This window comes from Aulonocara sp. 'chitande type north' Nkhata Bay, linkage group LG17, assembly GCF_057382095.1.
Source record: "Aulonocara sp. 'chitande type north' Nkhata Bay isolate Kocher_YH1m ecotype deep benthic linkage group LG17, A_spYH_male_GT1.1, whole genome shotgun sequence".
In the NCBI taxonomy this organism is placed as follows: domain Eukaryota; kingdom Metazoa; phylum Chordata; class Actinopteri; order Cichliformes; family Cichlidae; genus Aulonocara; species Aulonocara sp. 'chitande type north' Nkhata Bay.
The window spans coordinates 845,580-859,394 of record NC_141360.1 but is presented as its reverse complement, the minus strand read 5'-3'; the positions used below and the strand labels follow the sequence as shown (position 1 = coordinate 859,394).

General features: G+C 45.2%; 1 protein-coding gene across 1 annotated transcript; it reads right to left on the bottom strand.

The window, feature by feature from the left end:
- Nucleotides 1-8,878: 8,878 nt before the first annotated feature.
- On the bottom strand, nt 8,879-10,430 carry LOC147309377 (uncharacterized). Its single transcript, XM_086269846.1, has 3 exons — nt 10,157-10,430; nt 8,931-9,871; nt 8,879-8,899 (listed from the first exon to the last, which is right to left on the bottom strand). Exons 1-3 carry the CDS (start codon nt 10,191-10,193, stop codon nt 8,879-8,881), a joined length of 999 nt encoding a protein of 332 aa, XP_086125972.1. The 5' UTR covers nt 10,194-10,430.
- Nucleotides 10,431-13,815: the final 3,385 nt, after the last annotated feature.

Here is a 13,815-nt window from a genome sequence, read left to right as displayed (position 1 = left end):
AGGTTACCAATGACTGAGTACCTTTCTTAGACTTCACTCTAACTGGTATTACAGACAGAGCACTATTTTGCTCACCGGCCCCAGTAACACCACTGCTTTGCACAGCACAAGAAGGACCTTCATCTGATGGTTCTCTCCCTCCTATAGTTTGCACTGCGACACTTTCCCTCCGCTTCGAGTAGATATGTAAGAGTGTGGGGTTTCTGATTACAAACTTTACACAAGAGACGTTTCCCACAGTCTCTGCTTCTGTGCCCAATGTGCAGACAACCATAACACACGCCATTCTCTTTCAAAAAAGATAATCTTTCACAGTGTAACTTTCTTTCAAATGAAGGACACAACTCCAACATATGCCCTGCTCCACAAAACAAGCAGGCCTTGGTCATAACTGAACCATTTTCTCGCCTCAATGCTGGCTCAATCTTCCCTTCCACCTTGGCCACTGTAGTAGCAAAACTACTCCGCTTAGCCTTAGTGTAAAACTGAGATTTACTATTCCTCGCATCTTTTCTGGTGGCTGTCGGAGGATCCTGTATATCCCCAAACAATGGATCACTTGCAATCTTAACTTGCCTTTCAACAAACTCAACAACATCGCAAAAAGACACTTTACGTTGAAATCTCTCCTGCAAATCGCAGGCAACATTTCTCCACTTATCCCTGAGCTTGTAAGGCAACTTTTTTATAACTGCTTGCATATTAGCAGAGACATCCAACTCATGCAAGGACTCAACGTCTCCCATTGCATTGCAACATTGCCTTAATAAAAACCCATATTCCTGCAAAGCCTTCACATCATCAGATTTTATAGATGGCCATTTACTGACCCTTTCAATGTAGGCAGCAGCAATTTTCAGCGAATTGCCAAAGTTCTCTTGGAGCAACGATTTAGCTTTAGCATATCCATACTCAGCAGGCATATACTGACAGCTTCTGACCATTTCTCTTGGATGGCCTCTAGTGTATTGCTCGAGAAAATATAAACAAATTCAAATTCAAATTCAAATTTTAAATTTTATTCAAATTCAAATTTTATTTGTCACGTACACAGTCATACACAGTACGATATGTAGTGAAATGCTTGGACAACTGCTCGTGACCCAAAGAAAACAAAAAAGGAAAAGGCTATGAATAAGATAGGAAATAAATATGAAAAATTAAAAAGGGTAAATTTAACTAGGAAGGAATAGAATATAAATTAAGGTTAAAAATGAAATAACTGTACAACACAAATTAGAATGAAGGGTAAATTTAACTGGGAAGAATAAGATAAAGATAAATATATAAATTAAAGTTGAAAATAAAATAACTGTACAACAAAATACACAATACACAATATAGAACTATATAAGAATGTATGAAGAAATCTAAATATAAATAAATATATACACAATAACAGCAGCTGTACAAGTATTAACCGGAAATGAAGAATATAGTGACCAGTGTTGTGCAAAACCAAAGTCCAGAAAGTCCAGTGTGTGTGTAAGAACTGTATGTGTGGGTCAGTACTGTGTGGTGGTGTGATTGAGAGACCGTATCGCCTGCGGGAAGAAGCTCCTCCTCAGTCTCTCTGTGTTGGTCTTCAGGGAGCGGAATCGCTTTCCTGACCTCAGCAGAGAGAACAGTCTGTTGTTGGGATGGCTGAGGTCCTTCACGATCTTCCTGGCCTTGGTCCGGCACCGCCTGCTGTAGATTGAGTGCAGGTCAGGGAGCTCGGAGCGGATGGTGCGCTCAGCTGACCGCACAACCCTCTGTAGAGCTCGTCTGTCCTGCATGGTGCTGTTCCCGAACCAGGTTAAGATGTTTCCCGCCAGGATGCTCTCTATGGTGCACGAGTAAAAGTTCCTGAGCACCTTGGAGGGCAGTTGGAAGTCTCTCAAGCGTCTGAGGTGGTAGAGACGCTGTCGGGCCTTTTTCACCACGGTGTTGATGTGACAGGACCATGACAGGTCCTGCGTGATGTGAACTCCGAGGTATTTGAAGCTGTCCACTCTCTCCACTGGGCACTCGTTGATGACGGGGGTCTGGTAGTTCCTCTCCTGCTTAGTGCTGAAGTCCACTATCAGCTCCTTTGTCTTACTGACGTTTAGAAGGAGGTTGTTCCTCTGGCACCAGTTCTCCAGATTCCTAATCTCCTTCAGGTAGGCCGTCTCGTTGTTATCAGAGATCAGGCCCACCACGACGGTGTCGTCAGCAAACTTGATGATGGTGGTGGAGCTGGTAGTGGCCACACAGTCATATGTGTACAAAGAGTACAGCAGGGGGCTCAGAACACACCCCTGGGGGGCTCCAGTGCTGAGAGTGGTGGAGGCTGAGACATGTCCGCCCATCCTTACTGCCTGTGGTCTGCCAGTTAGGAAGTTGGAGATCCACTGACACATAGATGAGCTGAGTCCCAGATGCTCCAGCTTGGTGGTGAGTGTGGAGGGAATTATGGTGTTAAATGCAGAGCTGTAGTCTATGAAGAGCATTTTAACATAATTCCCCCTTCTAGTGTCCAAGTGAGTGAGTGATGTGTGGAGGAGATGAGAGATGGCATCGTCTGTGGAACGATTTGGACGGTAAGCGAACTGTAGTGGGTCCAGTGTGTCTGGTAGTGAAGAAATGATGAAGTCTCTGACCAGGCGTTCAAAGTACTTCATCACTACTGAGGTGAGGGCTACAGGGCGATAGTCATTGAGAGAAGCAGGGTGGGGTTTCTTCGGGACAGGAACAATGATGGACTCTTTGAAGCATGTGGGGATCACCGACTGAGATAAAGAGATGTTGAATATCTCAGTGAACACAGGAGCTAGCTGGTATGCGCAGTCTCTTAGGATACGACCTGGGATGCCGTCTGGTCCTGCTGCTTTCCTGGTGTTCACTCTCTTGAAGGCTCTCCTTACTTCATGCTCGGAGATGACGAGCACGTTTCCGGTGCTGGCAGTATCTTCCTGTCTGCAGCCGTTAGCGCCGCTAACACTAGCATTGTTGGAGACCTTAGCTGCAGCCTCGAAGCGAGCATAGAAAGTGTTCAGCTCGTCTGCCAGAGTCACGGCCGCGTTCGTCATACCGGTTGTTGGTGCTTTATAGTCCGTTATTGTCCTTAGTCCCCGCCACAGGCTCCTAGAGTCACTCTGTTGGAGTTGTGACTCTAGTTTCCTCCCGTAGCGCTGCTTCGCCTCTTTCACCGCCCTCCGCACGTTATATGACGCGGCTTTGTACGGGTCCATGTCCCCCGTCATGAGTCCCGTGTTGTAGGCAGCGGTGCGGGATCTCAGAGCGTCGCGGATGGTTTTATCCACCCACGGCTTCTGGTTGGGAAACGTTGTGATAGTCTTTGTCTCCACGGTATCATCCGCTAGTTTCCCGATGAATCCCACAACCGCTTCCGTAAACACGTTGATGTCATCGTCGGAGCTGTTTCTGAACATGCCCCAGTCTGCGTCATCGAGTGCGTCCTGTAACGCGGCCACCGATTGATCCGTCCAGCGCGCGACCTTCCTCTGAACCGGAACTTCCTGTTTCAGCCTTTGTTTGTATTTTGGCATGAGGAAGATGGCGGCGTGATCAGATTTGCCAAACGGGGGGCGGGATTGTGCCTTGTAGCCGTCCTTGACCGTAGTGTAGCAGTGGTCCAGTGTCCTTTCACCCCTGGTGGGGCAGGTGATGTGTTGATAAAAGTTCGGCGCTGCGCGTTTGAGGTTGGCGCTATTAAAGTCCCCCGTCACAATAAGCGCAGCGTCCCGGTGTTGTGTCTGGTGCTGTGTGAGTGCCTCATGCAGCTCGCATAAGGCGGTGACCGTGTCCGCTTGTGGTGGAATATAAACGGCACAATCCTTAGCACAACAATCCTTAGCACTGTGAGCTTGACTCTCCACCATGTGCTCAAAAGCTCTCATAAATGTTTGATATTGCAAAGGATCGCCATCAAATAACTGAATGTCACGTCTTGGTAACAAAAACAGAGACTGCTGCTCAGCTAATAAAGTTGTAATTTCATTTTGTTTCTTCAAAACTGTGACTAGATGATCATGACCCTCACCACCTTGCACTGTATGTGTGAGAGGTTTTGATTGTGCGTGAGACTGCGAAATCATCTGAGTAGTTGAAACTGCACCTGGAAATACTTGATGTAACTTCGTCTCTGACTTTTCCAATGAAACGACCTTGGGTTGAAAAGTATTTTTAAACTTGGGCCTTACATCCAATACCTGTGCTTGATGATCACTAGCATCCACACCCTGATATGGTTGTTCTGGTAACACAGGTTTGAACGTCGGAGCATTTGGATTTAAAACGGCTAAACTCCCCTGTTCTCGTTCTAAATACGAATTCATTCCATCAGATTTAACATTAGCAGCACTTGAGACTCGGGACATTTCAGAAGTTTTTAAAACATTCACCTTTGCTGCTGAGGCTGCTATTTCAGTTTCTAAGTCAAGCAGCTCCTTTCTTTTCTTAAGCTGTATTTCTTGTTCTTCCAAAGCATGCTTTTCTTTCAACAACCTCTGTCGAACAAGAAGGGCAGCCATGTCAGCTTCTGCCATTATGCGTGCTGACAAGGCAGATGAAACCATTGAGCTACTGAGTGATGATTTGCTTTTCCTACTTTTGTTTCCAACATTAGAGACGCTATCACTTGGATTAACATCATCTATCGCAGCACCTTTACCAACATTCCCGGTGTGCCTAGAAACACCAGAACCATTTCCAGCAGGTAATGGATCAGAGGAATCAACACCAGGTGGATTTAAATGTGGCAAATCAAGCTCAGACACCTGATTTTTGCTCTTAGGGTTTCCCTTTGCATCATGAAGCCATTTCTTTATTTCTTCCATAAACTCAGTATTATGTGTTCGCACACTTATAAACCAAGCAGTTTGTTTTTCTTGCTCTTCTTGAGGAAGCAAAGGAAGCAAGGTTTCATGCAGATGAGTCGCCTCTTTAAGCAACACAGACAAACTCTCTAACTGAGCCTGAACAGTTGAAACATTATCCTCAGATTGCTTTAACTCTTTAATAATTTTTATGACCTTTTTAATTTTATTAATCTTAGTGTGCCGTTCTGTTTGCAGCCTTTCAATCTGATTCTCCAAAGCCTTAGCAGTCGGTTTCGGCTGTCTTTTCTTTCCATCCACATCACCACATTGTGTTAATTGGTGTGTCTCCATTTTTCTTTAAAATATTACAAAAAATCCAAACGCTGAACTGCACCTATGCCACCCAGCTTCATTCCAAAGCATCAACTTGATGACATTCACTTCATAAACCCTGGCCATACACAATTGACAGGAGCAATATCCCCCACTAACTGCCTATTAAACCTAACTAACTTAACCTAGTCTTCCGTACATACTAGCGGTGGGTATTTATGTACCTCCATACCGTCAGCTGTGAGAAAAACAAACTGTCTTAAACACAAACTGCGGCGGTACTCCCAAGCCAATGGCTTCAGCCGCCTGATGCACAAGAACTAGAAAGAAAATCAGTACAACGCCTTGTGCAGCTGTACTGCTAAAACCTAACAGGGGAACAAAACTCCTGAACAAAATGTGCTCGTGTAGCCAAAGGCTTAATCTAAAAGCGAGTGGTAAAAGACAACAGCAAACTACAAAACTATCATCAATAAAACTCATCTATTTATAAATAATCCAATAAAACCTACAAAGAGCAACTTTCTGTTGACAATTTGTTGCGGCTACTCCAACCAATGGCCGCGGCAGGCTAAACATGAGGACACCGATGACGCGCAACAATTAACGCACAGAACACTTCTGTATCATTTGCTTCTTTATTTACACATGCCACTGTCCAAACTACAAATCAGCACATGGGATCAACTGTCAAACAAATGCACAGAATATCAAATCATTCAAATTGCGGTATGTTGCGATATGTTGCGGTCAACAGAAAGTTTTGCCTCGTGCTCACCCTACCTTCTGCTCATCACATCAGGTGCTGTGCACAAGTGAGTGCAACCACATTTACCTTATACCACACCCATGAGACACGCCCCACACCCATGCACCAATACAGTGAGTCCATTTAAACCAACCCACTTAGTCAGACGGAAACAACTCATATGGCTCCTACAAGTACAATATATTACAAAATTAGAATAAGAAGCAGCAGCTCTCAGTCACATAGAATATTAAACACCTTCTTATAAAGACACTTTATGCTTTTCACTTGGTTTGTTACCTGTTGAAGTTCAGGGTCTAATTGCTGGGCTGATGTCTGCATTCACTCACCTTTAACTCCTGACTAGCCTGTCGTTAGCATGCTTTCTGTGCATATGCTTACAGCCTTGTGTTGCATAATGCAGCTGTTTCTGTCCTGGATTTTACCGTCACACTCTCTTTTGTGTAATAAACAAAGTAACACAGCATGCACAGCACATAGCACGCTGCTGCTGCTGCTAGACTGAAATCTGCTCTCCACTCTGGGATTTTAATGTTCAGTGCTTATTCTGCACAATAAAGAGAGGCTTTGTATGAATTAATAATCTTTAATGTAAAGCAGCCCTCTTGATTTGGTGGTTTGGTGAGTCTGAGACAACGCTCAACCTACTGAATCTGTGTAAAGAAGAGCTGATCTGGGTCTACACGATCTCAACATCTGTGTCAGAAGTTGAGAGTCTCAGGTCTGGGCTTGTGATTTAGCGCGAGAACTCACACCGAGTTTAAAATCAGCCTGTGTTGTGCCAAAAAGTGATTGCCATCCACTGGTGCACGCGCAGCTCCTAAAAGCTGCAGCGCCCAGATTACTTACGTAGACAGTAGGGGTGGAGCCGAACCCGAATACAGTATTCAGAAAGGCACAAATAACGTGTTTTTTTTTACGAATACTTTTTTCGAACAAATTCTTTAAAAAATATTTGTATTCGGGAACAAGGAAAAACTTTATATCAAAAAAGCTGAGTTTCCTTATGAGACCGCAGTGCATGACTGGATGAGTGAGTGACACAGGCTGCTGCACACAGCAACAGAGAGGCTGAGTGATAAAAGACTCAACTGCATCACTATTATTGTTGAATAGATGTTTTTGTACCATAACTGGGCCCCAGAGGCAGTTTATAACTTTTGTGGAGATCGGGAGATTATTCCATTACGCTGCATTACTGACGTCTGCAGTCGGGTCTCTCATGTTCGCTCTGTTTACGTAGTTCTGTTAGCTCGGTCATTTAGACAATAGGCTGGTGACAGAGTAACATTAACATTTGGTTTAAAAGATTAAAACAATGGGAAGCACCCATTTGTTTTAAACAATGGGAAGCACCCATTGTTTTAAGCACCCAATGCAAAGAAGAAGCTTTGCATTGGGTGCGTGGGATCAGCCGCTATGCAAAGGGCTTTTTTAGTGAGACGGGTGCTGTAAATGTCCTGGAGGGAGGGGAGAGAGACACCAATGATCCTCTCTGCAGCCCTCACTATGCGTTGGAGGGTTCTATGACAGGACGCATTGCAGGCTCCAAACCACACAGTGATGCAGCACGACAGGATGCTCTCGATGGTGCCTCTGTAGAAAGTGTACATGATGGGGGCTGGTGCTCCTGCTCTTCTTAGTTTGCGGAGAAAGAAGAGACGCTGCTGTGATTTCTTGGCCAGTGCTGTGGTGTTGTACGTCCAGGAGAGATCCTCTGTGATGTGCACACCCAAGAACTTGGTGCTGCTCACTCTCTCCACAGACGCTCCGTCAATGGTCAGAGGAGCATGTTGGGTGTGCATTCTCCTGAAGTCCACAACAATCTCCTTCGTCTTCTCCACATTCAGAGAGAGATTGTTGTCAGCACACCACGTGGCCAGGCGTCTCACCTCACTTCTGTAGTCGGTCTCATCCCTGTTGCTAATGAGACCCACCACCGTTGTGTCGTCCGCAAACTTGATGAAGAGGTTGGAGCTATATGATGGAGTGCAGTCATGGGTCAGCAGAGTGAAGAGGAGGGGGCTCAGCACACATCCCTGCGGGGCCCCCGTGTTTAAAATGATGGTGCTGGATGTATTACTGCCGACCCGTACTGCTTGAGGTCTTCCGGTGAGGAAATCCAACAGCCAGTTGCACAGTGAGGTGTTGAGCCCCAGCTGGACCAGTTTTTGAGTGAGCTGTTGGGGGATTATAGTGTTGAATGCTGAACTGAAATCTATGAACAGCATTCAAACATATGAGTCTTTTTTGTCCAGGTGTGTGAGTGCTGAGTGGAGTGCAGTGGAGATGGCATCATCGGTTGAGCGGTTGGGCCGATACGCAAACTGGAAGGGATCCAGGGAGGGGGGCAGGACAGTCTTGATGTGTTTCATGACTAGTCGTTCGAAGCACTTCATCAGGATGGGAGTAAGTGCAACAGGACGGTAGTCATTAAAGCAGGAGGGAGATGACTTTTTTGGAACCGGAATGATTGTGGTGGCTTTAAAACATGTGGGGACGACAGCCTGGATGAGTGATATGTTGAAGATCTCTGTGAAGACATCAGTGAGTTCCACTGCACAGTCTCTCAGTGCACGACCAGGAATGTTGTCAGGACCCGGAGCTTTACGTGCATTGATCCTGCTGAGGGATCTCCTCACGCTGTCCGGGGACAGAGTCATCACCTGGTCACGAGGAGGGGGTGGGGTCTTCTGTGCAGTGGTGCTGTTTTGGATTTCAAAGCGAGCAAAGAAAGTATTCAGCTCGTTCAGCAGGGGGATAGTGCTATCACAGGTCTGTGGTGGGGGCTTGTAATCTGTGATGGTCTGAATGCCCCGCCACAGGCTCCGTGAGTCTCTGCTGTCTTTGAAGTGATGAGATATTTTCCTGGAGTACTGTCTCTTAGCCTCTCTGATGCCACGGGAAAGGTTGGCCCTAGCTGTCCTCAGGCTTGCCTCGTCTCCATCTCTGAAGGCAACATTCTGAGCTTTCAGCAGCCTGTAGACCTCTCCTGTCATCCATGGTTTTTGATTTGCCCATACAGTTATGGTTTTCGTGACTGTTACATCCTCAATACACTTGTTGATGTAGGCAGTAACAGTCTCTGCGTACTCCTGGAGGTCAGTGGTGTTGTTATAGGTGGCAGCCTGCTTAAACATGTCCCAGTCTGTGGTGTTAAAGCAGTCCTGTAAAGCCTCTGAAGACCCTTCTGGCCACACTTGTATCCGCTTACGAACCGGTTTGGTGGTTTTAACGAGCGGTCTGTAAGCAGGCATTAGCATGACAGTGATATGGTCTGAGGCGCCGAGGTGGGGGAGGGGAAAAGCTTTGTAAGCTCCTCTCTGGGTGGTGTAAACAAAGTCCAGTGTGTTATTTCCCCTTGTTGGAAAGTCTATGTGTTGTTGTATTTTTGGAAACACGCACTTTAAGTCTGCATGATTGAAATCCCCAGCCAGGATGAGAAAAGCATCAGGATGGGCTGTCTGTTGCTCACTGATGTGCTGGTACAGTTCATTCAGTGCCTCACTCCTGTTGTTGACATTGGAGGAGGGAGGGATGTACACAGCGCACAGTAGTATGGCTGTATATTCCCTCGGTAGATAGAATGGCCGGCACTTAATAACCATAAACTCCAGCACTGGTGAGCAGTGTTTGCAGACCGCAACAGCATCGCGACACCAGGCATCATTGATGTAAACACAAAGTCCTCCCCCGCGGGTCTTACCTCCCGCGACGATGACTCTGTCAGCACGGTAGCATGTTAGCTGGTCGAGCTGAATGGCGCGGTCCGGGACACTGTCGCTAAGCCATGTTTCCATGAACACAAAAGCACAGCAGTCCTTTACGTTCCTTTGAGATGAACGTAGCAGTCGGATGTCGTCCAGTTTATTTTCTAGCGAGCGTACGTTGGCCAGAACGATAGAGGGGATGGCGGGTTTGTGTGGGCTAGCCGCTAGCCTAGCTCGGATGCCACCGCGCTTACCTTTTTTTTTTTTTTTTTTTTTATTTTTTATTCCTATTTATTCTATTTATCCCCTTTGTATATTTTATTTATATTTGTCTCTGTATTTATATATGTGTGTGTGTGTGTGTGTGTGTGTGTGTGTGTGTGTGTGTGTGTGTGTGTGTGTATATATATATATAACAATTCTGTAACTGTAACTTCGGTCGTTGCTGTGCTTTTTTTGGAAGTCGAATTTCCCAGAGGAACCCACCCGAGGGATTAATAAAGTTCTATCTTATCTTATCTTATCTTATCTTATCTTACCCCTCTTCTGCTTCCTCTCACACCGCTTGAGGCGCATCCATTGTGGGCGAAGTGCAGGAGTGGGGGTCGGTGATTGAGTAGGCCTTCGGAGCAGACCCAGATCTTTCAGCTCCTCGATGTCCACAGAGTTTAACTTAAAAAGTTTGTTTCTGCCGATGTCGAGAAGAAGTGTTCGGGCATATCCTCGCTTGCACACAGATAGACGCGACAAAGACTTACAAAAACACTGCAACTTACAGGACGAAAAACACGAAAAAGTAGTTTGTTTGGGAGAGAGAGAAGCACGCGCCGCCATGAGCCATTATCTATGGCTGATAATTACCATTTTGATTATTTAAGTCAGAGCTGAATCTGCTCAGAGAAACAGGAAAGAAGAAGTGACACCAAGTTACTTTAATTCTGTCAGCACATAGTTAAACAGTCACAAACCGTCAGTGTTGTGTTACATTAGTTACAGAGTGCTCTTACTGTGAAAATCTGTCTGCCCTCAGGTGAAGCCCTGCCTTTCCAGGAAGCAGCTGAGCTATCAGGAAGTAAGTGGAGCTTGTTGTTGGTGTGTGTGAAGAAACTGTAAGTTTGCTTTGTTTCCTCCTTTAACAGTTCAGCTCATGTTTGATTTCTTCACACAACAAACTGTGTGTGTTTGTATTTCCGGTCTCTCCATTAAAGTCAGTGTGTAATGTTTTCCTGGCTAACATCAGCTGTGTGCAGCTTAGTTCCAGCACAAATCTGCGGCTCCATAGTTCACGGTAACGGACTCACAGCTGGACCAACGAGGCCGAGTGTGTCCACCACTCCGAGGTACGTTCGTGTTTGTGTACTTACAGTTTGTACTTTGTGAGTTCATTCAGAACCCACAGAGGACGCAGCGTACGTGATGACGTCACAGCCCTTTACCTCTGCTGTCACTAGTGGTGCAACGGATCACGGTTGATCCGAAATCCGAACCGATCCCACTCCACGGTTCGGTACATACGTGATTCGAAGATTCAAAAAAGAAAAAAAAAAAGTATGTGTATGGTGCGCGTGGTCAGTCTTTCAAGCGGTAGTTATCGCTAGCGCTAGCGGTCCAAGTGGAGGAGCAGAGGAGTTTGCGGTATTTAAGCAGCCCTTTGCTGCCCAATCCGACCGGGCTAAAGCTATTACAAAAGCTATTGGGGTGTTTAGCTGCAGACGGGAGGCCGTATGCCGTTGTGCAAAAAAAGGGGTTTAAACTGTGATGAACGTGCTTGAGCCATGCTATGATTGCGCGTCCACTTCAGTGACAAGATCGTTCAGAGCATGTATGAGCAGGAAAAGTTTAAAGTTATGGCTGAACTGTCCCAGGCATCTTCTGTTGCTCTAACTACAAATGGGTGGACCTCCAGGGCAACGGAAAGCCACGTGACCGTGACCGCTCGTTATATCACAGCGGAGTGGTAGACAGAAAGCCCTGTACTGCCCTATAGATTAGATGAAACTTTATTTATCCCTCGGGTGGGTTCCTCCGGGAAATTCAGTTTCCAGTAGCACAGCACCGACAGAAGTTGCAGAATGTGAGCAGAAATATACCATGGATACACATATATAAATACAGAGAATACAAAAGGAATAAATAGAATAAATAGGAATAAGAATACAAGGGAACGGCACATTTCAAGTATTGTGAGTCTATTACACCGTTGGATATTAACAAAAACTATTGCACAGTGAAAAGGCACTAGAGCTTACTTGTTCCCCCCTCCTTTGTCCCCATTTCCCCTCCCTCTCCCCTCCAGTGAGGAGTTAAACAGTTTGATGGCGTGTGGGACAAAGGTCTTTTTAAGTCTGCTGGTCCTTGACTTTGGGAGAAGCACTCTGAACAGACTCCTCTGGTTGTTTATGGCCGTGTGCAGAGGATGCCCAGCATGGTCCATAATGTCCATATTGCACCTCACATTATACCGGAAATACCGGTATAATGTGAGGCAATGATAAGAAAATGAAATATTGTGATAGAATATGGGCAGTGCATGCGCAGTGCCTTTGTTTTCATATGCACATGGCGGCGACGGAGAATGAGAAGGGCGAAAGCGGATCGTTGAATGTACCAGATGAACCAGAATTGGTTTGTAAAAATAGTGCCAACTTCAGTGATGTGGAACTGGTTTGGTTTTTGTCCATCAGACATCCACCAAAGCACAATTTTTGGTAGAACATGCAAGCCGAAAAACCTGTGGCTGCACGGCGTCAACGTGTCAGCGCCGTTCAGCCCCATGCATGGGGCGATCGCTAACGGAGATTTGCATTGTTAATGTGGTTATTGCGTTAATGTCAATTTTAACGAGACTAACGCTGACAACACTAGTTTTAATACGACTTTGGTAAGCTAGAAGGCACACCGCTTGATGAATTGTCGGAGCATTACGGCATATTTTCAAATATATATTGTGTATTTGTATTTTGTATTTGGCCAAATTGCCCTGTCCTAATGTTCACAATGGTATTTTATTAGTTGTTGGTTTAACCATGGATGAGTCAATGGCTGATATGTTATTTTCTTTTCAATGATTTTTCATTGACTTTTAAGCCTATTTTGAATTTTGCTCCAATACAAATACAAATACTCCCCCCCCCCCCTCAACAAATACAAATACAGATACAAATACCGGCTGCTTTGTACAGGCTGGTGGCAGCATTGTAATCAGTTTCTGTCTAATACCGAAAATTTTCCCTGTGGAGTCATTGTAAATATCTTGGTGCGCAAATGCTAACTAGTAACCAGCACTTTCGTTAGCATGTGTCTGTGAAGGTTCTCAGTCATCCATGTCATCTTAGTTTAAGGAGCTTGGAAAGAAAAGCGTCTGGACTTCTTTAAGTTGCTTGAAGACGTTTCACCTCTCATCCGAGAAGCTTCTTCAGTTCTAAGGTCAAATGGTGGAGAGTCCCAGATTTAAACCCATTGAGATTAACCCACTGAGAGGGACAAAAGGACCCCCTGATGATCCTCTACCTAATCACATGAGCCAAGTTGTGAAAACGAGTGTGGGCCCCAATCAGCCAGGGTTTCAGGTGAGCTCATTGTGAGACCTGGCCCCACCCTATCATGTGATTTCCTGAGGTCAGATGACCCAGGATGTGAGTGGGCATTAAGGCGTCTGGGCAGGATCTCAAAACTGGATTATAGATGTCAGACAGGAAGACGGGAGGACGTGAAGTTGTGAAGCTCTGTCCTCAGTTCTCAGCTCTGAACCCTCTAATCTGAGAGAGCTGGACCTGAGTAACAATAACCTGCAGGATTCTTGTGTGAAGCTTCTATCTGAAGGACTGAAGAGTCAACACTGTACATTAGAAACTCTCAGGTAAGATCAAGCATTTTTTTCTCTTCAACTGACAGAATTAGCAAATTAATACTAACGTAATCCTTTTAAACTAAACTATTTTAATTCAGTGTTTTGACTAGTCTAGTATTTTATGCATTTACTACCACCAGCATTGGTCAAGTTACTTGAAAAAAGGAATCAATAACTAATTACTGATTACTTCCCCAAAAAAGTAATCCCGTTACTTTACTGATTACTTATTTTCAAAAGTAATTAATTACTTAGTTACTTAGTTACTTTTTAAAAACACGATTTACACCCTGAATATGTGATAAAGCGATAGATCTTTCAGCCCAATTCTACTTTTTCTACATAATC

Coding starts and splice junctions, on each gene's coding strand:
- LOC147309377 (XM_086269846.1), bottom strand. CDS start 10,193: ATGCGCCTCAAGCGGTGTGAGAGGAAGCAGAAGAGGG. Junction 9,872..10,156: donor TGAGAGGAAGCAGAAGAGGG/GTAAGATAAGAT, acceptor AAAAAAAAAAAG/GTAAGCGCGGTGGCATCCGA. Junction 8,900..8,930: donor CAGTCACGAAAACCATAACT/GTATGGGCAAAT, acceptor CATGGATGACAG/GAGAGGTCTACAGGCTGCTG.